Source organism: Dendrobium catenatum, unplaced genomic scaffold (assembly GCF_001605985.2).
Source record: "Dendrobium catenatum unplaced genomic scaffold, ASM160598v2 fragScaff_scaffold_9, whole genome shotgun sequence".
Classification (NCBI taxonomy): domain Eukaryota; kingdom Viridiplantae; phylum Streptophyta; class Magnoliopsida; order Asparagales; family Orchidaceae; genus Dendrobium; species Dendrobium catenatum.
This window is the reverse complement of record NW_021318471.1, coordinates 2503495-2528606: the sequence shown is the minus strand read 5'-3', so window position 1 is coordinate 2528606 and position 25112 is coordinate 2503495. Positions and strand designations below refer to the sequence as shown.

Here is a 25112-nt window from a genome sequence, read left to right as displayed (position 1 = left end):
AATGAAAGTAATATTTTAAATCCCTAAGAGTACAAACATATGAAAAATGTGTCATAAATGTCCCTATTCTCGCCTCCATATTCATTTTATTTGTCATCTTCTTCGCCACTGTATCTGCACCCCTCTTCGTATAAGCGGATAGAAGGGCGGCCTGTTAAATTTCTAAAATTTCAAATACGAAGGCAAAATTAGAATTTGCATGGCTGTTACTCACACAATTTGGAATATGACCCTCCAATTCTGATACAAAATTTGAGCAAGAAATGCGAAGACAAATAAAATAACCAAATCAGGGCATTTTCAAGTCATATGCATGCATCGTGGGGCAGCATTTAAATTCTACTAAAATTTTCCCTGAGAAGCATCCCAAAATGCATCCAGTGCACTGCTTATCACACATAAGTTTCATACGGATACATTGAAACTTGTGCAAATATGCAATACATGTACATTGGAAATTACATGAGAAAATAAGTCTTGTTGAAAATGGGCAGTCTGCATTTGCTTCGACAACGTGTCATGTATATACATGGCATTTGAGAATGCTATATTGATTAGAAAATGGTAATTGCTTTTTAAAGTTCATGTTTTGAAAAGTGTGGAAGTGCATTATGCAAATGCAATTAAATGTGTGCATATGCATCATGATGTAATGAAATATGTGCTATGCATGACGCAAATGCAACAAAAAGCCTGCTAACGCATTCAAAGTGTGTGAATGCATCACACAAATACAATGGAAGGTGTATAAGTGCATTGTGCAAGATAATTGTAATCGCACCATTATTTTGAAATGCGTGTAAAGGTATCAAGTAAAAATGCTTTGAAAATTGAGTGTATAATCGCTTTAGAAAGTATATCGATTCAGCAAAAGTTTGCTATTGTATTATGCAAATGCAATAAAAAATGTGTAAGTGTATTATGAAAATATATTGAAATGTGTGCAAATACATCGAAATGTATGTAAGTGCATTATGCAAATACAATACAAAGCATACCAACATATTCAATATATGTGAAAGTGCATTATGCAAATATATCGAAAAGTGTGTTGGTGCATCGTACAAATTCAACAAAAGGCTCGTACATTATTTAAATGAAGTTTAAATCACCAGCTTGTGCTCTGACGAGCGCGACAAACATACAAGTGTGACGTCTAAGAATGTTACATGAGTTAAAAATGAATTTTGAAATTTCAAGTTCAATCCTTCTTTGAAAGGATTGGAATTGACAAGACTTGAATTAATAAGCAAACATGTAATCATCTATGTTGCACCGATACACCTATTTATGAAGGCGTGCTGTATCCGATACATTGATACACGAATACGCCTCCGATACTCCACCGATACATGTCGGATACGTCAAAGCCGTATCTAATTAAAATACTATTTAATTTCAAAAGGACACGCGTATCCGATACGCGTGTCCGTTGAAAACCAAAAATAAATAAAAAAAAGTGTCGTATTTACTTCCACGGTTGTGAGCAAGATTCTCTCATTTCCGAGATGGATTTGAGTCTCTTGATGATATGAAAATATTAAAAATTATTAATCTTTCACTTGATGAGCCTGAATTAGAAGCTATGATATTTATTGAAGATGATATGGAAGTTCAAAGACAAACCAATAAAGAAGATAATTATATCATTCCTTCTATTGAATATTTGAAACTTCATGTACTAGATAATTTATATTTATGCTTTTGTTGTTGTACTAGACTTTTAATGCTTACTTATATTTTGATATTATAAGCTATAAGGCTACAAATGATGTTGTTGTCATTTTTTTGTAATTTCAAATATTATGTTTTGATTGCTTTCTTAATTTTTATGTATGATTTATAAATTATAATGTCGTGTTCGCGCCGTACCCGTATCCTGTATTTTTAAGAATTGATGTGTCCCGTATCCGTATCAGTGCAACATAGGTAATCTTAAAATCCACCGAGAAATTTGATGTTAAATTCACATTAGGCCTTCAAAGCCTTCTTAAAGAAATTCACCCAGTAAAAATATAAAATCTTGATTTCAACATTTATACGACATTACCTAAAATTATCAGTAGTTGAACCTTAGCCTATGTTGGTGGGCAAACAGAGTTGAAAATATTCGAACTACAAAATAAAATTATCAATAAATTTTCGTTAATGGCCAAGTTGAAGGTGAATTTCAACAGGAAGGATCCTACCTTTTAAAAATTCTCCAAACTTTGATAAAATATAAATATTTTAAAGTGACTTTAACATCACCTTGATGATGGTTGCATTGAAGGTGAATCTCAATCGAATGGAATTCTATCTTTTAAATAGCCTCAAAACCCCTAATAAAATCAAATATTTTTTTAAGTGACCTTAACGTTACCTCGATAATGTCATGTTAGGAGAAAATCTCAACCGGATGGAACTCTTCAAATTTCAATGAAATGTCTCCAATCCCAAAGTTAACTGCTCAAGGCTCAAGTTTTAATAAAAGTTCCAATGCTTATATTTTATAAAAATCTTAAATATTCAGAGTGAAGATAAACTTCCCAAAACTTTAAAGCAAAAATTCATTCAACTTCTACAACAGTTTGTCGAGGGTGGTAAATTTGAGAATAACGTTAATTCACAAAGAGCGGATATCCAATTAAGAATATCACTAAGATTTATTCTCAAACGATATCTCATCAGTGAAGATGTGGCACGTGTTCTCTAATTGATGGTTTTTTGTAAACGATAATGATTGTGGCCCTCTGATTGGGTGGTTTAGCTACAAAATGATATCACTAAATTATGGTCATGGCTAGAGCCCATATGTTCTCCAATAACTTAAGCCCGTGGATAATGAATCATATGGTATACTTGATAAGGCACAAAGTCCTCTATTTTGTAATGTTAGCTCAAGCATGCCCCCTAAGTCTACAAGATACCATTGAACAAAATAATTCATAGTTGCTGATAAGGATCTTTCTATTAAGTTACGTGGATTACCTCCTCTAATTAAGCAAACTAGGGACCACGATAGATCAGTACGACGAAATTATGGAATCTTGATTAGGCTCATCATCATTCCCCCGTCATCTGCTTTAAATATGGATAAATCTCAAATTCTAGCATTCAAGGTTTAAAATTGCACAAGCAATTAGGTATTAAGGCATTTTTTGTTTGTGAGGCGAGGCGTAAACCTCAAAATCAAAAAAATTGCATAAAGTGAAAAAAAAATGTCAAAAATGATTTTTAATATAATATATAAATAATATGTTAAATGATGATATATTAACTTCTTATTGAATTATGAATTAGCAAATTAGCATATATATGAAAAAAAAAATTGCACAAGATGTAAAGTGACAAGTGATAAATTGTATGAAATAGAATTGAAATCTAAATATTATAAGAGCAAAATAACATTAAATATAAAAATTGCATAAAATAGGGGTGTTAATTATTGACCTGATCCGATAACCCTAAGAAGTGGCTGTGGCGAAGGCCGCGGGCTGGACGTAAAGGCAATCGAGAGGAAGTTGATGCAGCTCGAATGTGCATGAAGGCATTGTTTATGTTAGTTTTAACAAACAAAAATAAATAAATAGGGTGAGGTGTATGCTTCATGCTAGTGAGGCGAGGCATGCCTCAAGGTGGGCCTTATCCAAACGAAGGCGCAAGCCTAATAAAAAAAGCTTAAGGTGTAAGCCTCGAAGTGTTTTTCACTTGAATTGCACTGAGGCGAGCCCCATATTGCGCAACTTTAAACAATGCTAACATTAAAGAAACGTAAAAATCCAAAATCCATACCGCAAAATTGTTATTACCATATGTTGGACATTTAATGTCTATCTAATAACTAGTTCTAATCGAAAGTTTTTTCTGATTATCGAGAGGGGTAATTAACCATAGGGCTTGAGCATGTTTGGGAAACCAGACTTCAGATTATAAAATCCTTACAAAATGAGGGCTAAATCTCGAAGTAGTGTCTTATCTAAAATTTAATGTCTTCCAAAAGTTTAACACGGAACATTATCTCTTTAAAACTCTACTTGTCGATAAAAGGCGAGGAGAGGTCGGGGTGCAAATTTTTGGGGCCCACATTATAATTCGCTATTGTGGACGATGCACTACTTTGAATTGAAAGTTTCTATATTCACTTCAAATTCTACCATTTTTTCAACTTATTCTTCTACCAAAGCATACTTTGTCATTTATATCTTTCAAGAGCTTGGGATATATTCCTATGATCTTCTGATTTGAAGTAAAACAGCGCAGGTTTTAGAAACCTACATTTTGGCCCCTCATATTTAAGAGAACATGCAATGACTTCCATAGGTTTAGTTTATTTTATGATGACAACTTCATCATCCCTTCTTATCTCATCTAGTTGCACCAGGCTAGCTTCCATTGGCTTACCAACCTTACTTGACGACATCCACGCAATGCTAGAGACCATCTTGTTCTAGGCTGCAGACTTAAGAAGTCTCAATATTGGAATTCTTAGGTGCTTGGTGTACATGAAACTTTTGTTGTCCCTTGGGTGGTCACCAGCATTCAAGGAGTTGCCCATTCTGTAATAGTCTCTTCAAAGTTCGTATCTCTGGAGTAATCCCCTTGTACTCATCATTAGTGCATGTTTGTTTATTAAATTGAATCCGCCATAAAACCTGCAAATCCCAGCGTGTTTGGCATGCATGTGGGTGTTGTGCAATATGAACGGCCTTCCATGACATTAGCATGCGCCCGGATGCACAACCCCTCCCCGATTTGATTATATTTCTACCATTTAATGCATAAATGTTTCTATTTAACACCTTGATCAAAATCGTTTAAGGGCTTATTGACTGAAGCAAAACATAAAGATAAAAATTAGAAAGAGGCCAAAGTGAGCGTCGAGTCATCCATAATATGGTGAATCTCTGCAAACCAGAGACAGATGCTTTAGAAGTACATCTTATCAACTGAATGTTGATTTATATTTTAAAATATTGTTGGAGTGATATATTATATCTATGATGGTAGATTGTTTCTAATAATTATCTAGATATCAGTAATATTGACATAAAATGGTTGTTAACATTGCAAGGGTATCAATTGGAAAATTTAAATAATATTGACCGGAGTTCTAGATGTGATTCAGTTGCTTGTGTTTTGGAACATTTTCACTTCTAAGGTTATGTTCTCTCTATCGTTCATTGCTCATGCAGTATGCAGTTAATATGTGATGATGCGTTCACTTTGTGTAAGTAAGACGAAGAATGAAGTAACCGATGTCAATTAATTGAAGATTATAAAGCCAGTAGGAAAAATTTTTTTTTTGCTAATCCTTAGCAATGAATTCAGTAGTGTAGCCATCAACAAACTGGTGAGTGTCTATGGGATGTACTTTGCTTATGCTTTTTTTAATTGTATGTGCTTATAATCTCTGGTTTGGTCTACTAATTCATCTTCTTTTGAAGGAACCAAGAAACTATGTTAGCGTCGGAGAGTATCGGCTTCCCGAGGTTAAAGGCGGAACACCAATTTACTTCGACTTTCCGCGCCCAATACAAGCAAGCCGAATTACTTTCAGGCTCCTCGGAGACGTTGCTGCTTTCCGAGATGATATACCTGATCAGGATGATCCAAATCAAAAAGGCTTACCTTTAGCCACAGGACTTTCATTGTCAAACAGAATCAAATTATACTACTACGCAGATCCTTATGAACTAGGAAAATTGGCAAGCTTGTCAGCCGTTTGAATTACAGGAAATGAAGCCATGCCCACAACATTGTTTCTGGTATTGTGTCGCAGCAACATTTCTGTAAAGCAGTAATTATTTGTAAAATTTGTGTTCGCAAGCTTTTTTATTTTTGGGTGAGAAGAGTTTAGTCTCTTTTTCCTATTCCTTTTTTTTTCCTCTTTATAATGTGTATCTCTACAGAAGAATGATGTTACCCGTTTTTTATGAATTGTTTAAGTTGTTTAATGTGCAATTTCAATGTATAACAAAAGGTTTGTTACATAAAGAAATAATAAACGAGCAGCCTCTGCAACTTTTTATTGTTTTTTTCCAACTTCAACAATCTCTGTAATGGTTTGTCTTAAGACTACATCAATGGCTTGCAGATAATTGTTGTAGCCTCCTTTGTTAAGTGATGTTTTATTGAAACTAATCACCAACTCCAATGATCCTGTGATATGAAACCTTATTTATCAGATACTTTATTCTGAATTTTATTTTACAAGATTTGCTATGCTTATACATGAAAAGTGCTTGATTATTCATCATCTTTGAGAAGATGATAAAATAGTAAAAGTTATATCCCCTTGGTATATTGATCTGATATTATTTGTGATAATTCAAATTCCGTGCCATTGAGATATTATTTGTTTTAATCTAATAATCTCATAATTTTGTCTTCTTGGTGTAGCTTTTCACGAGGTCATCTATCCTAGAAAGTGTTTCGATAAGTGCATTTTTTTTTAGTTTCTAATAAAATTTTAATTGTTATACTATAAAATACCTCGATATTTAAGAGTTTAACTTAAAAGTGTTCCGCAATTTCTTTCATTTCCGTTTCATTGCTGAGTTGCTTGGGAGTTTTAAGGCTGTAATTGGGATTCCAATGTTAGCATGGAGCCACGGTTTGCATTATTCTGCGCTGCTGCAGCTCAGGACTATTGGATTAAGTGTGCGTTGTAATGGGAGGATTTTATTTTTCGACAAGATTACTTCCATTTATACTCCCCTTCCTCTGCTTTAACATTTGCAATATGGTATCAGTGAATTGGCCTGCTTTAGCATTAGCACCAGTACCAAGATTGCCCTCCAATGCAGTGAATAAGACGACGACAACAACAAAAAACAACAAGAAGCTTTTATCCCACTACGTGGGGTCAGCTACATAAAGCATTTTTCTCTATTATGTTCTATTAAAAGTAAAATTCTCGTTTAAATCTAATAGAGAAATATTATTTCTAGTATTTTCTAACCAAGTCTTTTTTAGGTCTGCATCTACCTTTCTTAACATAAGTCAAATATAATACCTCTATTTTCCTAATCGGGTAATCGGAAGGCCGCCATTTTATGTGATCAAATCATAAAAGGCAACTCTCTCTAATCTTATATTCTACTGGAGCTACTCCAATCTTTTCACGTATATGCTCATTTCGTATGCTATCTCTAAGAGTAAAACCACTCATCCACATAAGCATCCTCATCTCTGCCACACTTAACTTAGTATTATGCTTCTCTTTTAATTGCCAACATTCGCCACCATAAAGCATTGTAGGTCTCACCGCCATCTTATAGAATTTTCCCTTGATTTTGAGGGGTACTTTTTTATCACACAACAAACACAATGTGTTCCTCCACTTCAACCATCCAACTTGAATTTTGCTGATAATATCCTCATCTATTTCACCATCACCAAGTTGGCGGTCAAATTAGCAATCTCCTCATCAACAATTTATTTTTAATTTCAATATTACACACAAAATTCCCAAGTTAAACTTCGGAAAGATACTACAATCACATCCAAAAATAACGCATCAAGATATAATATCAGTAACATTCCCTAACATCAAAGCAGAAAGAAAGCTCATCATTGAAAATTGATGCAAAAGCTACATCTTTGCTTCCTTGAATTCAGCTTCTGGAGTTCGATCACCTCCATCAGACCCCGCAGACCCTGATGAGGATGATCCACCTCCCTGCATGTGCTGACCAATCTTTGACACAGCTTTGTTAGCAACTTCAATCTTCTCCCTGATCTTTTCAATATTGTCCTCCCCTATTGCTACTCTCAAATCAGCCACAGCAGTCTCAATCTCCTTGGCAACTTCAGCTGGTATCTTCTCTCTGTACTCGTCCAGACTCTTCTCAATGCTGTATATGGTAGTATCTGCAGAATTCTTGATATCAATCAAGGCCTTTCTCTCCTGATCCTTCTGCTGGTGAAGCTCTGCCTCCTTCACCATCTTATCAATCTCGGCCTCGGACAGCCCACCGGAGGACTTGATGGTGATCTCCTGCTCTTTCCCCGTAGCCTTATCTTTCGCAGAGACCTTCACAATCCCATTCGCATCAATGTCGAAAGTCACCTCAATTTGAGGCAGTCCTCTTGGAGCAGGAGCGATGCCTGTGAGTTCAAATTCCCCCAGAAGTTTATTATCAGTAGCCATTTCTCTCTCACCCTGCAGCACACGAACGCCAACTTGAGTTTGGTTATCAGCTGCAGTTGAGAAGACTTGGCTTTTCTTGGTAGGAATGGTGGTGTTCCTGTTGATCAGACGAGTGAAGATCCCTCCAAGGGTCTCAATGCCGAGAGATAGCGGTGTGACATCAAGCAAAAGGAGCTCCTTAACATCTCCTCTCAATATTCCTCCTTGGAGAGCAGCGCCCATGGCCACTGCTTCGTCAGGGTTCACACCCTTGCTAGGATTCTTTCCAAAGATCTCAGACACAATCTGCTGCACCTTGGGCACCCTAGTCATGCCACCAACTAAAAGCACTTCATCTACATCCTTTGCCATAATTCCAGCATCTTTCAAGCAGTTCTTGCATGGGATTCGAGTTTTTTCGATCAAATGATTGACCAAAGTTTCGAACTTTGATCGAGTTAAGGTCAGATTGAAATGCTTCGCACCGGAAGCATCAGCAGTGATGAAAGGTAGATTTATCTCAGTTTGGGTAGTCGATGAGAGCTCCACCTTGGCCTTTTCAGCAGCCTCTCTGAGCCTCTGGAGTGCTAGTTTGTCCTTGGAAAGATCAATGTTATCTGTTCTTTTAAACTCATTCACTAAATAGTCAAGCAGTGCACTATCAAAATCCTCACCACCAAGGAATGTGTCTCCATTAGTAGCCTTGACCTGTACACAAAAATCAAATAAATAGATTTTGTTATAAGTGCATATAGCCAAACCAAAGAAGTATATTAATAACTTACTTCAAAAACACCATTGGAAATCTCAAGGATTGACACATCAAAGGTGCCACCACCAAGATCAAACACAGCAATCAAACCTTCTTTACTGTTCATCCCATAGGACAGTGCAGCAGCAGTCGGCTCATTAATAATCCGAAGAACATCTAACCCAGCAATTCTTCCAGCATCTTTAGTAGCCTGTCGCTGCGCATCATTAAAGTAAGCAGGAACTGTGATCACGGCTTTCGAAACAGATTTACCGAGATAGGCTTCTGCAGTTTCTTTCATCTTGGTGAGAACAAATGCACCAATTTGACTAGGAGAATACTGCTGGCCATTCATCTCCACCCAAGCATCTCCATTTGGAGCCTTGACAATTCTGTATGGAACCATTTTCAGTTCTTTCTGTGTCTGAGGATCCTCATATCTTCTTCCAATTAATCGCTTGGTACCAAATAAAGTATTTGTTGGGTTTGTCACTGCTTGACGCTTTGCTGGAGTGCCTACAAGAAGTTCGCCCTTGGGGTTGATAGCCACAACCGATGGAGTAGTCCTGGCTCCTTCAGAATTCTCAATCACCTTTGGGCTCTGTAGTAAACAACCAAAAAAGTTATTAAAAAAACCAATTCAAAAATCAAAATTAATCAAATGTGGTTTGTAGAACTTGCAATTGTTTCTGACATTTTACAAGTTTTCGCTGAAGCAAAAATAAATATATAGATACTAACGCATAGGAAAGAGTTAATAGACATCTACCTTGCCTTCCATCAAGGAAACACATGAGTTTGTAGTACCCAAATCTATACCAATAACATCGTTTCCAACTGGCTTTGAGCTATAAAAATCAATAAAGCACCAAAAAGCTCAATCTGAAACTGAATTTAGATATAAATTGTAGAGGGAAAGACATGAGAGTAACAATACTCTACCTAAAGGTTCTTGCCAAACCTGCCCACTTCTGAGAAAAAGCACCTTGATATGATGCCTGATCATAAAAATAGTGTAAGAAATATGATCCGAATGTATTGGGAAATATTACCAAACAAAAAAATCAAACGAGTGCCATAGTTCTAACTTCTAAGAGAACAAGAAATACATGAATAGTAGGTTTTGAAGCTGTACTGGTTAATTTGATGGGGCTAAATCAAAGCCAAGTCTAAACCCATAAATAGAAAGTAAGAATGTTTTGTTGTTCTAATAATAACTTTCCCTTTCATAAAAATAAAATGGTCACAAGGGAAATAAGGAATTTATGTTAGTACAGTTCTGCCAAAAAAGATAAAAAATTAAGATATGACAATCAAATGCTTCCTCAGTTTTACAGCAGAAAAAAAATATTGTCCACAATTTTGTCTCTAATCCATAAAAAAAAACCTCATCTTTATATATAAATACACAAGAAATAAAAAACAGTTAAACAATAAGCACATATGTATACATATATACATGAAGGCAAGCATTGATATTTAAATTGTCTCCATTGTAATCTAAATGTCCCATGTTCGAGTCAAAGTAAGAACCTATATGCAAATGTCGGGTAAGAATTGTGGAGTGCATGCATCAACATCTCCTCAAACTCAACATTTGCTAGAATTCTATATATTTGGAGCTCCATGCACCTATATGCGCCAACATCTCACTATATATATATATATATAGTGTGTGTGTGTGTGTGTGAGAAATTTCAGACAAATCCAGCCTGTTGTTTTTATGGATTTTAATATTATTAAGTATGAGCATGATGAGAAAGGAACCAGCACTTAAGGAAAAATAACATAATATAGAAGAAAAGAAATGAGGAAAGCAAATTCAAGCAAAAATAATAATAATAAACATCAATTTATACATTTACAAAAATATTAAAAGCAGTTAAAAAACAAATAAAAGTCTCAGCAAAACAAGATAATGTTTTGTGATAGCAATTTAAACAACAAAATTGTCCTATAAAATGCTTCTTTAAGCTTCAAACTTGTACAAATAATCCCATAGAAATTTAATAATCTTTGGTTACTAAACATCATTAAAAGTAAAAGGTGGACAAAGGAAACAATATCCACATTCCTAGACAAAAACATCTAGGCAGAAGAAAAAATATTATCAATAACGAAATACAACTACCCAATAAATTCCTATAACTATATAGGTTCAACTCGCTCCATAGACCTAATCCAATAGCAATGTACACTCAACAATAATATTAAACTTTTAAAAACGAACATCCAGAAATTAACATGCTCACATAAAGTGCCAACATAGAAACATCCAAGAAAAAATTTGCCAAATATGATGGCCAGGTTCCTGTGAATTAATGAAAATTGAAAATACAAACATTGAAACTTGACAAATAAATGTAAAAATATACTTTTTGACAAAATTCAGCTCAGCCATAACTCACAATGACAAATTTGCAAATATGCAAATCAGCACCAATGTTGCGCTATTTTACCAAGATGAATTCAACCAAAAGAGCATAACCAATGAATGCAAGTTGTTCATGTATTAAGCATCTACATCTACCACATAAAAGAAAACATGAAAAAACAGGATTTGATGTGTTGGTTCACCTTCCATTAGCCTACTTGGTTAAGAGCTTTGGCCTCAACCATGAGGACTAGGATTTGAGGCTCAGCATAAATGTGTGTGTGTGTTTGTGCTTAGGCACTCCATTTCACCCAAAAGAAACATTAAATATGCGGACCAACATAAATAGGTGTTTTAAGATCATTTGATCTTAAGAAGTGAGTATTTATTTGCCTAAAAAATGTTCGATTACTTTTTCTGGTGAGCCCATCCTGAATGTCACATTCAATGCTTATTTTTCACTCTTCCATCACCAATCAGCCTTCATATTTAAATTGTTCATCTCATCACCAAACCCCTTCAACAAGTTTTTTAAACACACCAATCTGTTAAATTTCTAAATCTTTTTCAAGTAAGCTCATGTTGAGCATCATTTTGGAAGCTTATTGCCACTCTTTCATCACCAATCTATCACCCTAGTTTAATTGTTCATTTCATCACCACTGCTCCAAAACCCCTTCAACAAGTTGTTTAACCATCCCCATCTGTTAAATTTATCCTACTTAATCAAAACCTACATAGTGCATAATATCAATGTAAAAAGTAAATTAATCAATGTCTTGCCAGTTCTAAGATCCAGAACAGAAAGACAGCAGCTGAACTATTCTGAATCCATTTGTACAGAACAATGAATCTAAAGAGCAAAAAAATTATATGCCCTTGGCAGCATCTCTCAACTTGAAGTAGAACTAGATACTCTATTTGAAGTAGGATTTTAAAAGGATTAACATAAATCTTAACAAAAGCCTAATAGAATGTCTCAAATCTGGCCTAAAATAATTTTGGATCCAGCAAGATTTCATAAACCTAAGCTCTAATTAAAGATTTATTGCAATCTGGTAGAGTAGGGATTTAAGAGATTAACTTCAGCAGGAATTACTAAATATGTTCAAAATTATTAAAGTTTCCAATTATAAACCAAACAATCTAAAGATTCAGTTGAATTTAGGCATTCAGCAACTAAACAGTTCTAACATCAGAATTTACTAATCTTTCTCAAATCCTGCTTTAATAAGGTCTAAATCCTACTTTCAACCAAACAGTGCATTTGATCGGGTGTTCTAAAACAATCATACTCAGACATTATTCCATTTAAAAAAAAAACAAATCTTTTCCCCATTGGATTAAAAATAGCAAGTATCGTAAAACCAAAATTGATATCTTCAAGAATTATCTTCAAACAACGAATACAAAACCGATCGGAAAAACACTTGATAAATAATTAAATACAATAGAATCCGAATCACAACAACGACAATACCATTTGGGCCAAAGGAGACAGGTAAGGGCTTCCATACCTATTATCCTTAATTAGATGCAGAAAACTCATGTCCCATTAAGAAAAAAAAACACATTTTTTGACAAGGTACACGCTGAAAGCGTAATTTTGTCCATACGGAAAATGAAATCATAATAAACGAGAAAGACAAACCCGATGGAGAACTGATGAAACACCGGATGCGGCTGTTCTGGATCTTGCCAAGCTAGAGATGAGCCTGGAAACGATCGCCATAATAGTTTAGATTGATCACCGAGGCTGACGGCTCGCAGCAGGGATGGTTATTAGCTGAGAAAAAACCCTATGTGGACAAAAGAAAAGCCCTAAATTGCTTTAACAAGCAGAGGGCAGTCATTTCTTGAGGAAGGGGACAGATTCGGTCCGAAGGAAGTTTCTAGAATCTAGCGCCCGACTCTTGAGGATCAATCTGGCGGTGGGAGACTGGGAGCCGTTCATTTTTTTTAATGTTAAATGAAACAATTTAAATATTTATGAAATTTATTTAATTATTAAATTTTAGCAATAAATATTTAAATCTTTATGAACTAAACGTGTTATGTTGAACCCATCTATTTATTGGCTCCCTAAATTTGATTTTTATTGATTATGCAAAAAGTTTCTTAAACTTTTTTAATGCATAAAAATTTTGAACTTTAATAGAAAAAAACTATTATTTGTGCTTTTATATTTGATAAATAAATCACTCCATTTAAATTATGCATCATTTTAGTTAATCTTAATCTTTTTTTTTACGTTTACTATATATCATTATCTTTTTTTTTTCTTACTATATCTTTTTTTTTTCCTTACTAAATGAGCGTATACGTGAAAAGGTTAGAATAGCTCCAGTCGAAGATAAGATTAGTGAGTGTCGCCTTAGATGGTTTGGTCACATAAAACGGCGACCTTCAAATGACCCAGTTAGGAGAGTAGAGGTATTAGATTTGACTTATGTAAGAAAGGTAGAGGCAGATCTAAAAAGATTTGGTTAGAAAATATTAGGAATGACCTTTCTTTATTAGATTTAAACGAGAACTTGACCTTAAATATGACACAATGGAGATAAAGGATTCATATAGCCGACCCCACGTAGTGGGATAAAGGCTTTATGTTGCTGTTGTTATCATTATCTTTTTTTTAATTTTATTTAGTTTTTATTTTTTAACAACTTCATCATTACCGTTAATCTTATTATAGTTAATCTTAATCTAATTATTTAGGTTTGTTGATATAACTTTAATGTATTTGAAAAACTAAGAAAGAATATATATCTTCAATGTCTTGGCATCTCTAGGATTCAAACATACGGCTAATCACATAATAAGAGAGTTAAGAAATAAATTTTATTCTATAAAAGTCTGAGAAGAACTAAATTTTTGTGGCAAATGCAATGATATATATTGAACATAACTCTATTAGAGTAGAATTATAGTGGTTGTTGCGAGCTAGAATATACGTGGCGATAGAGTTAGAGTTCTTTGTCTTCGCGTTATACGGATATCCAGCTTACGCACAGAGAACACAATATTTTTTACGTAGAAAACCCTAAAAATGAGAAAAACCACGTGGTCTGGCCCAATTGAAAATGATTCCACTAGAATTTGAGTAGATTACAGATGGCTGACTCGTTCTTGAGGGCATTCAGATTACAAATGTCAACTATAAAGTTGAAATCTAGTGCAAACAGGGATAATAGTCCAGCGTCACTCGGTGGTCTGGCAAAAATTTGCGCATCAGGTGGTGGTACGACATAACTCTGGGCCTTAAGTGGTGGTCCGACAGAAGTGAGGGCCTCAGGTGATAGTTCGGCGAAACTCATAGCTTCAAGTGGTGGTACGGCGGAGCTCAGGGCCTCAAGTAGTGGTCCGGTGAAAGTTAGGGTCTCAAGTGGTGGTCCGGCAAAAGTGAGAGCCTCAGGTGGTGGTCTGACGAAACTCAGAGCCTCATGTTTTGGAAATTCAAAAAGATATTTATAGAGTCATCTCTAGTGCAATTATAATCTATATAAAAGAAGAGGTCGGTGATAGTTTCTTCTCTATTCTTGTTGATGAAGCTCATGATATATCAGGGAAAGAACAAATGGCTATCCTTACACGATATGTGAATGAGAAATGTCAAATTATTGAACGTTTTTTTAGTATTGTACATGTTCCCAAAACATCAGCTAGATTTTTGAAAGGAGTTAAACAAGTTCAATCAAATTATTGTTTGTCTCACATAAAAATTCGTGGTCAAGATTATGATGGAGCTAGTAATATGAGAGAAAATTTTAAAGGTCTTAAAACACTTTTTCTAAATGAGAAAAAATCTGCACATTATATTCACTGCTTCTCACACCAACTTCAGTTAATTTTAGTAGCAGTTGCAAAAAATCAAGTTCATATTTCACTGTTGTTTACTATAATTTCAAACGTAATGAATATTATTGGTGTTTCATGCAAATGTCGTGATCAACTTAGAGAAAAATAATGCAAGATGATATTAAGTGCATTACATAATGGTGAGGTATACACTGGACGTCGATTAAATAAAAAAAATATCATTAAGGCGTGCTGGTGAAACTTGGGGTTCACATTATGAGTCACTGATTAGATTGATTACAATGTTTTCCTCAATTATTAATGTGCTCAAAATAGTTTTGGACGATGGCCTGAGCTCTGAACAAAGAGAAGAGGCATTTACATTATTAGATTCATTGCAATCTTTTGACTTCTCCTTTTGTCTGCACTTAATGAAGGACATACTTGGAATCACTACTAAAATATCAGATGTTTTGCAAATAAAATATCATGATATTATGAATGTCATGTCATTAGTTCAAATATAAAAAATTAGATTATAAGACATGATAGACAACAAGTGGGATGAATTCATTAAGAAAGTGAAATTCTTTTGTGTTGAGCATAAAATTATAACCCCCAATTTAAATTATAAATGTGTTGCCTGTAGAAGACCGCGATGTGGACTTCAAGAAATAACAAACTTACATCAATATTGAGTTGAAATATTTTACACAGTACTTGATATGCAACTTCGAAAGTTGAATAATCGTTTTATAAAGGCTAATGCTCAACTACTTTTGTGTATTACTTGTTTGAATCCATTAAATTTATTCTATACATTTAAGAAAGAGAAGTTAATTGAAATGACAAACTTATATCCATGCGATTTCACTCCTTCCAATTTGATAATTCTTGATAATCAGTTAGAAACTTATATTATGGATATGCGGTTTGATGCTCAATTTTCATTGTTAAAAGATATATGAAGTCTTACTGAAAAAATAGTTTAGAGCATGAAGAAAATACTATATCCTCTTATTTTTAAGCTATTGAAGCTGACATTAATACTACATGTTGCAACAGCATGAGTTGAAAGAACTTTTTATGCAATGACTATTATAAAAAAATTGGCTACGCAGTCAAATTGGATATCAGTGGATGAACAATGCCTTAATATCACTTATATTGAAAAAGAAATTATATAGTGTATTGACAATGATGTTATCATTTAGTTTTTTTAAAATATGAAGAATAAATAGTATAAGTTATAATTGTACTTCATCTTATATTTAATAAGTTATATATTTATCTAAATTAGATATGAAAATATACGGTAGAATAGTAGTTGAAATAGATTAGTAAGATAATATGTAGTTTAAATAAATTTGTGTTTAATTAATTAAGATGAGCATGACATTAAGTTTTTTTTTCATTATTATTAAATTTATCTTCTTATAATTTAAAAATAATAATAATAAAATTAACCCTTGGTGAATATACTACAGTCAAGTATCAATAGTTGTCTTTCTTGTAACCTGAAAAGCCATTAATAGGATACTTTCTCGATTGCTTTCTCAATCACTATTCATTTTCTCTATCTTGATCATCAAAATGTTGAGTTGCTCATTCATGTTACGAACCATGAGAGCAAGGATAATATCCCCAAAAATTGGGGGGAGAAAGTTCTTCACGAGTATGAGCAAGAGATTAGAAATAAAGGGGTTGATTTTTGCGCTATCTTGTCAATATGAAGTAGAGCTTCTCCTTAATTCATCAAAATTGATGCTAAAGTCTCCCAATTTCTTATATTCTTTTTTCCAAAGCCATTTTCTCTTTTATTATTTATTCTTAATATTTGAAAGAACTATCTTTTTCATCCTCCATTTGAATGGGATATTCATCATGTACTTTGATAGTATGATTAGTAGAGGCACTTATCATTTTTTATGCTAGAGATGAGTCATCACCTTCATCATTGTGTCATGGATAACATTTTCAACATTATCAGAATATGATATTTCTATTAATATTTTTTATGATTTTCTATGCAATTATATAATGTGAAGAGTCTATGAGTGCCTCATTTGATTTAAGCTTCTTTGCTCACAAGCACAATCTTAAAGAAAAATAATTCTTCTTAGCAAAAAAAAAAAAAAATCATAAAAATTCTCATGGCAAGGATCTTCTTTCAAATATGAACTTTTGAGCTCTTAAACTTTCACCTTAGCACTAAGTTTTCTATAAAATCTTGATTATACATGCTTTTAACATCTTATAATTCTTGCTTAACATTGATAAAAATATAATAACAAAATTACAATAATAACAATTTTATTGGACTGAATCACCTTAAAATTCCATATATATTATCTTTCTTATTTTATCTCTCACTTAAAACTTTGTCTCTTCATAAAATAATTTTGTTCATAATTGATTGCTTGTTTTTTCTAAACTTATATGTGAAACACATCATTTTCTTTTGAGATAGAATCACTCTTTGCCATGATGGGTATAATCAAGTTTTGTTTTTCACAATGGATAAGCAAAATTATGAGAATGCATACAATTGAAAAATAAAAAATAAAGAATTTAATATTGTTCAATCTTGTGACTAATATTCACTTATGATGAGCTACTATTATTTTATTACTTGTAGAGAAAGCTAAATACATATAAGAAAATTAGAGATATTCTTAAAGAAATGAGTTCCTTAAAGAAAAGTAAAACTAGTTTAAAAAAGCTCTTAGACATATGTGTGAATTTCCATTTATAGAATACTTGATTGTTGAGATTATGTAAATGTTAGTCTTAGAATGTGAAAGTTTGATGGATGACAATTAAAATGATGTCATGATGTTTGTTCCTCATAATAGCGCAATATCTGAGATGGTTTGGACTCCTTTGTGAAATGTGCGAGAGTTATGTACTAACGATCTCATTGTGTAGTTACATTCAATGAGCCACACGATACATGAGTTGACATTTCATAAGTTGAATATGTTCATAATAAATATTTCTCTTTAGATAATTTTTTTCCATCAAAGGTGCAGATTTAGATTTTGGCGTCTTTATCTTTTAAGGCTTAGTTTGAGACAACTTTCTCACTGTTCTGTTTTTCAGACTGTAATCATAATTTATATTTGATCACTGTTTTTTTACTATTTAAAAAAAAGTACTAAAAAGTTGCTTTCAACAATAACTTTAAAAATTCATTTTCTCTACAATGGTTTTACAAATCAGTAAAAGACCTATCCCAAACGAAGCCCAAGTCACATTCTGGCCTATAATAACTTCTGCTTTATTAATAGTGTGATAATGAGATCTTCACAAGAGATTAATTTTTTTTTGCAATTAGATTTGTAAGATGCCATAAGGATATGTTTTCTCAACTTCTACATCAATGTAGTCATTTGTAGTTGAGGAAGCATAACTTGATCAACATTTTGGTTGAAAGTTTCTCCTCATGGTGTCAACATCTCTGACTTACCTATTATTTCTTCTTTTAAGTATACGAGGTCAAGAATGATTATCATTTTTAGAGCTACTCTTTGTTAATGTTATAATTATAAGCCAAAGTTTTTCTTTTTTAGAGCTACTCTTTATTAATTTTGATAAATTTCTCTCAATAGTTAAAGTTCCTCTTCATAACACATTAATTCTCTCAATAGATTGCTTCTAACTTCTAAACTTTCAAGTCATTATCTTTTGTGTGTTTTATCAAGTCATTGATATTCTTCTCAACAAGGGAAAAGGAAAGGGCGAGTTCATCCCTTAGGCAAATTCAAATAAATTTAACCATTTCATGTCATAAATGAGCTAAGTTCAAATGAATATAATATCATTGAAATTATTTGGTTGAGATAGTTATTTTGATCATAAAATTGTATGATTGAAAGTTAATTTAATTTATGAGATAAAATTTTAATGTACTGATTTATCTTTTGAGAGTGTTAAGATCAATTGAAATTTTATGATCCCAACAAATTTGTTATTTTGTAATTTTAATTTCATATAATTTTATATCATTGTTGTGGCTTGTTATGATCTTAAAAAATATTCTTACACTCTCTATAATATTTATTCAAAGCAAATAAAAAAATAAAAATAAAAATAAATTTTTTTAAAAAAAAACCTAATCTTTCCTTGAGCTCGGACGAGTTTGCCCTCTTGTCCCTTATGCCTAAAACCCTGCCTGCTGTGGCAACAGTCCCTCCTCTTCTTAAACCCTAGCAGAGCTTCGCTTTGAGAAGCGGTCGAATATATTGCTGTTCGTATAGTGACTCGAACAAAAGCATTTTCACCACGGTGGAAATGGCTTCCTCCATCGCCAATTCCCTAAGACGCAGAACTGCCCGCCTCCCGCTCTACTCTGCTATCTTTGTTCGGCACTTCCATGAGTTTTTCTACTCTTCTATGGCGTCTACTTCTCCTTCTGCTACGCTGATCAGAAAATTTCCGATTCAATGCCTAACACTTACGAAGCCTCCAGCCTTATTTTCTTTTCGTTTCGCTTCGACTAAGGTGGAAGCTGATGAGAACCTTGGGAATGTTCTCCAGTCGGAGATCGAATGCGCCCAGGAAACTGACGAGCACGGCCGGGTAAGTTGCACTGAAGGGCATCCTTGCCTTGATTTCTTTTTGTCTAATTGACTTTTCTAGTTGTCCCTGGGGCCTGGATCGTGTAAAAATTGGAATTTTTATCTGGTCTCATTTTTAATTTACATTCTTTCGTTGAATCTCGTGAATATGCCGCTTCTTATTGAAATTAAACTTCATAAAATGTATGCTTTTGTTTTGTTCGATTCAAGGTTTCATGTGCCTCTGCAAAAAAAGGAAAATAGCATTCTCTGTTGTTTTTTGTTTTTTTGATAGAGTTATGTTGATTCGTGTTTGGCTTTCCTGCCGTTACTTGAATTGCTGGTAGTTCATAAATTCTTCGTAGCCTTGGCCTCTTTGGGACAACTTTGACTGTTATGGCATTGGAATCAATCTATTTATGGAGGAAAATTGAAAGTAGAAAGTTCGAATACTAGATTCAAATGATATTAACCAGAGATTCTTGAGATGGGTTCCCTTCCATCTGGACGTTTGTGGAATCGGGTGTGGTTGGGCAGATGATGGGGATTTATACATAGGGTCACTTGGGGCCAATGCCAACCTTGACTAGTCTGGCATTAGAATTAATCTGCTTGTAGAGAAAGATTGGAAGTAGAAAGTTAGAACTCTATAGGCAAACAATATGTTAGGCTTTGACCATGTATAAATCGCCTTAATGAAATATATTTTAATATTACAATTATATTATATGTTTGGATTCATGCCGGGTAGGTCTACTATGGAAGCTATACATTTATTGAGAGGTCTGATGGCGAAGTATAGGGAGGATAAGGAGGATCTACATATGATATTTATTGATTTAGAGAAAGTATATGATAAAGTCCCAAGAGAGATGCTATGGAGAGTTCTAGAAAAAGAAAAGGGTTAATAATGCTTATATTCAAGTCATTAAGGATATATATGCAAGAGTTGTTACTTGTGTCTAGACACAAGGTGGTTTGACCAAGTATTTTCCTATTTCAGTTGGATTACATCAAGGATCAGCCTTAAACCCATATCTTTTTGCTTTAGTAATGGATATTCTCACTAGACATTTGCAAGAGTTTGTAACCTGGTTTATGCTTTTTGCTGATGATATTCTTCTTGTTGATAAGACTAGAGAGGGAGTTGAAAATAAACTTGAATTTTGGAGGTCAATCTTGGAGTCTAAAGGCTTTCATTTGAGTAGATTTAAAACTGAATACATGAAATGTAATTTTAGTAATAGTAGTTCTAGTGATGGATTGTGACTTTGGGTGATCCAGTCATTGATAAGAGTACACGCTTTAGATACCTTAGGTCTATTGTTCAGGGTGATGGTGAAATAGATGGGGATATTATTAGTAGAATTCAAGTTGGATGGTTGAAGTGGAGGAATGCATTGGGCTTGTTTTGTGATAGAAAAGTCTCTCTCAAACTCAAGGGAAAATTCTACAAGATGGTGGTTAGACCTTCAATGCTTTATGGTACAGAATGTTGACCATTAAAAGAAAAGCATAAAATTAAGTTAAGTGTTGCAAAGATGAGATCATGAGCAAATGTTGACCTCTTTAAGAAGAAGTATCGATACATCATAGGCAAACCATCATTAGCTATAATAGATGCTTGTTTGACAAAGCTTAATAGGAATAGAATGAGAAATTATTATTTTAGTAGGATTGTGGGAGTAATGTACATTAAAGATAAGATAGTTGAAATACCCTAATAGGGTTGGGCTCGTGCAATGTGCTGTATAAATGCACTAATAAAATAGTTTGTTGAAGTTAATGCTAAACAGTTGAGGAGGTGGTTAGTTCAAATATAACATGTATATAGGTTAAGTAAATTTTTTGTTAATTGTAGAATATATTTAACATCTTATGTGCACTCAATGAGATGAGTGCATAATGTGGATTCATTCATAACACTGAAACCAAATAGTTGGAATTAGCATAATGGTGATGATGATGATAGTATTTCATATCTGAATGTTATGATGTATTTCTTAACTGAATTATAAATGTTTCTTGGGTTATTGTATCAAGAGTCTTATTTAACAGATTTAGGTTCTTCCAATTTACATAGTAATTGGATGGTATAATTAAGTAAATTAACCACCTCCCATCGTGCAATGCATTTTCATACATGATTGATTCCACAAGCTGTTACCAAAATCACACTTGGTAGTGTTTTGTGCACTTTTCTGTTCCTAAATCTGTATGGTACATATTCAATATATATATAAAGCTGAACCTGGCGACTTGCAGGAAGTCGATGCTCCAGAAGATTTTCCCTTTGAAATCATTGATAAATCCGGCGATCAAACAATCATTCTTAAGCGTGAATTTGCTGGTGAGAACATCCAGGCTACAGTATATATGAATGTTGATGGGGAAGAAATGAGCAAGGATGATGAAGATGATAGCGAGGATGATCAGGAGAGTGCTGCTGAGCAAAACATTTCTCTTCTTGTTGCTATAGATAAAGGGGAGGGTCCTGTCTTGGAAATTGGTTGCAATATCAGTTCAGCTGATCTTGAAATTGAAAGCATGATAATGAAAAGTACCCATGATTCTGATGGCCAGGGAGCTTACCAAGGACCTGAATTTTCGTGAGTTTTCTTTCTATTACTTTTTATTTTTTCCTTTGGCTTAGAAAACAATATAAAGATCTGGAAAATGTAGGCTAGAGTTATTTGCATCTGCATAATTTCCCTTTCAAATGCTATGTTTTGGAAATGTGATAGGAAATACTTGGGTTCTCAAGTATTTCTAACCCAAACCAGTAAATATACAGCAGCCAACTGCTGTCCACAGCAGCAAAACAGCAGGAAAATCAAGAGATTTTTTAGTCATTTTATAATTAAATTATTTATTAAATATAATTTTCAAATAATAATATATATTTTTTTAATTTTATTAAATATTTCTTTAATAAAAAAAAAACTATTAATAATTCTAGTTTTAATTTAGGATCATTATAGACTAGAATTATTAATACTTTTTTTATTAAAAAATTATTTGTAACCTAGAATTTAAATAATTATATACACGCTTCTCCCAAAATTTTTTAGTGTGAAACTTTGGAGTCTTGATTTTTGGTAATATTAATTTTTTTTTTTATATATTTTTTTATATTCAATTATTCATATTACTCGATGTTTTTAGATACAATGAATTTCTTCAGTTAAATCATAATTTCAAAATCGTTACTTTGAAGGTATATCCTTAGCTGAATACAAACTTTGAGAATTCATAATTTCTAATCTAGTGATGTGCGATTATGTACATAGGTGAATATTTGCGGAATCACATAAATCCCCCCTTTTTTCTGAATAATTTTCTTTTAATTTTTGACTTATTTTTCTCGTGTTTGTTACTCTCATGCACTTACTTTTGCCTGAAGTAATTCTTTTTGATAGAATTTTGTCACAATGCCCCTTTTATTCTTTGAATTTGTTTTACGTTCAATCAAAAGAGTGATATAAAGAAGCTAAGCATCAATGACTTCGCTTCATTTTTTAGTCTTTACGCTTCTCCTGACAAAGGGATCTCAGTAACTTCATTTTCACTATGTGCCTGCAGAGAATTGGACGAGAGGTTGCAAAAGGCTTTTCACAAATATTTGAAAGTAAGAGGCATTGATAGTTCTCTCCGTGATTTTTTGCATGAATACATGATGAATAAAGATGAAAGGGAATATCTGACATGGTTAAAGAAGGTGAAGGAATTTGTTGGCAATTGAGTTCCATCATCCATATTGAGAGTGAATTTGAAGAGCAAATTTTAAATGATTTAGTTATCTTGTTTTGATTTAGTTCTGCAGTTAGTATAATTTAACGTGCTCTAATATTCTGTTGAAAGTTTTCTATTTCTTGCTTCCAAAATTATTTTTTTAAGATAGTTATATGCTTGAGGATGATGCTACTAAATTCCATTAGTGTAAGAGATTTGAAATGGTGCAAATTTATTTAATTTGCCTGCAATGCCCTTTTTAATATAATTGAATGTTCATATCCATAAATCAAGTTTACTTTCTTTGTCGATTATCTTTAGTTTAAACTTAGTAACCACAGTAAAAACTTCGCATCTAACTTAATCATCTTCTATTCGTTTCATTTCTCATGTTCCTCATATTTTGGTGAATTGCAATCAAATGTGGTAGTTATTTTATTTTCATGTATTAAGTTAGTTTCTTTGTTTACTATAATAATACATATTTGATTTATCCAAGCATTTCAAGTATATGTTTTGCTAGGAGTGTCGAAAGTTAATATGACTAGAAAACTCGACTCGAATCCGACCCGAAAATTTCGGGTTATGGTCAACTCGTATGAGAAATAGGTCGGATTTGGGTTCAACAATTGACCCGTTTCAAAAATCGGGCCGGGTTCGGGCTGACCTGGAAACCCGGAAATGACACGGATTGACCCGCTACCCTCGCTGACCCGCCTAACCGCAGCTGCCCGCGTTGCATCCCGATGGTGACTCCCGCGTCGTGTTGCATCCCTATTGATCCCTCGTGTCACATCGGTCTGCCCGTCGTGCTTTCCCGCCTTCCCACTATGTGCGAGTCGAGACGACGCCGCCGGTTGCCGCTACCGCCAGCCCGCAGATGCCGCGCCACTGCGTTGCCATGTCCGCGGGTTGGGTTCAGGTCTGAAAAATTGACCTATTTGTAAAAATGAGCCTGGTTCGGGTTCAACCGAATGGTGCCGAGTCAGTTTCGGGTTCTACCTGAGCTTGACCCGTGACCCGAAATTGACACCCCTATGTTTTTCCATCAAAGTAAACGCCAGTCATTATGGCGGCCTCTCTCTATAGAGGGCTAAAATAAAATTTTATCAACTTTTGGCAGCCTGCTGCATGCATTAGAGGGAAGATAGGTTGGGAATGGGATTGTATGTTTATGTGTGCGAGTAATATTAGAAGTTTATTATTAAGAATTCCTTTTTTTATTTTCTATTTTTTTCAAGAGAAATAAAATTGTTTATGGAGGGATGAAGGGTTTTTTTTTTTGTCTATGTTAAACTCCATAAAAACGTTTACTTTCTTTATTTTTTTTTCTTTAGCTCTCTGAATCAAACTTCCAATTAGCTTACAAACTTACCTGGCTGCATAGGATGTGTTTGAATATTGAGGAGGAATGTCTGGTTCATATGTATCTTTAATCTGCCAGGTTAAGTGGCTTCTAACATTTCATTCTACTTGCATGGTTTAGCACTGCAGTAATTTTTTTTTTTCCAATCTCAACTCTCCGCCCCCCCTCAATTGCTATGTGATTTGATGTGGAAGAATCTCTAGCTGGAGAATCTTTAGTTTTTATGGGAAAAAAGCTGAAAATTCTGTGTATGATTTGTGCAGAGCAGAATTCTCAGCCATTGATGTAAATATATGGCTATACTTAAGGATTTTCAAGTGTTTGGGTGTGCTGAATCTCTTTTTTAAAAGTGTGTATTTGAATGAGTTGCATTGATATTTATGTACTTTATAATTTATTTTAGGGTTTAGGGTTGAAGA

The 25112-nt window shown here is 33.7% G+C and overlaps 3 protein-coding genes across 3 annotated transcripts in view; 2 read left to right on the top strand and 1 right to left on the bottom strand.

Annotated features, from left to right (window-relative positions):
* Positions 1 to 6088, top strand: part of LOC110110272 (probable phosphoinositide phosphatase SAC9) — an 80220-nt gene extending 74132 nt beyond the window's left edge. Inside the window, exon 14 of the mRNA XM_020841667.2 lies at positions 5427 to 6088. Coding sequence (XP_020697326.1) covers positions 5427 to 5708 — 282 coding nt within the window. The 3' untranslated portion in view covers positions 5709 to 6088. The remainder of the gene's footprint in view (positions 1 to 5426) is intronic.
* Positions 6089 to 7394: 1306 nt separating this feature from the next.
* Positions 7395 to 13091, bottom strand: LOC110110271 (heat shock 70 kDa protein, mitochondrial). The gene is made up of 5 exons (XM_020841666.2): positions 12890 to 13091; positions 9807 to 9862; positions 9634 to 9712; positions 8899 to 9465; positions 7395 to 8821 (listed from the first exon to the last, which is right to left on the bottom strand). The coding sequence occupies exons 1-5, from the start codon at positions 12968 to 12970 to the stop codon at positions 7577 to 7579; spliced, it is 2028 nt and encodes a 675-aa protein (XP_020697325.1). The 5' UTR covers positions 12971 to 13091; the 3' UTR covers positions 7395 to 7576.
* A 6082-nt stretch (positions 13092 to 19173) lies between these two features.
* On the top strand, positions 19174 to 23496 carry LOC110110285 (uncharacterized protein At2g39795, mitochondrial-like). Its single transcript, XM_020841681.2, has 3 exons — positions 19174 to 19617; positions 21861 to 22204; positions 23178 to 23496. Exons 1-3 carry the CDS (start codon positions 19330 to 19332, stop codon positions 23335 to 23337), a joined length of 792 nt encoding a protein of 263 aa, XP_020697340.1. The 5' UTR covers positions 19174 to 19329; the 3' UTR covers positions 23338 to 23496.
* The last annotated feature ends 1616 nt before the right edge of the window (positions 23497 to 25112 follow it).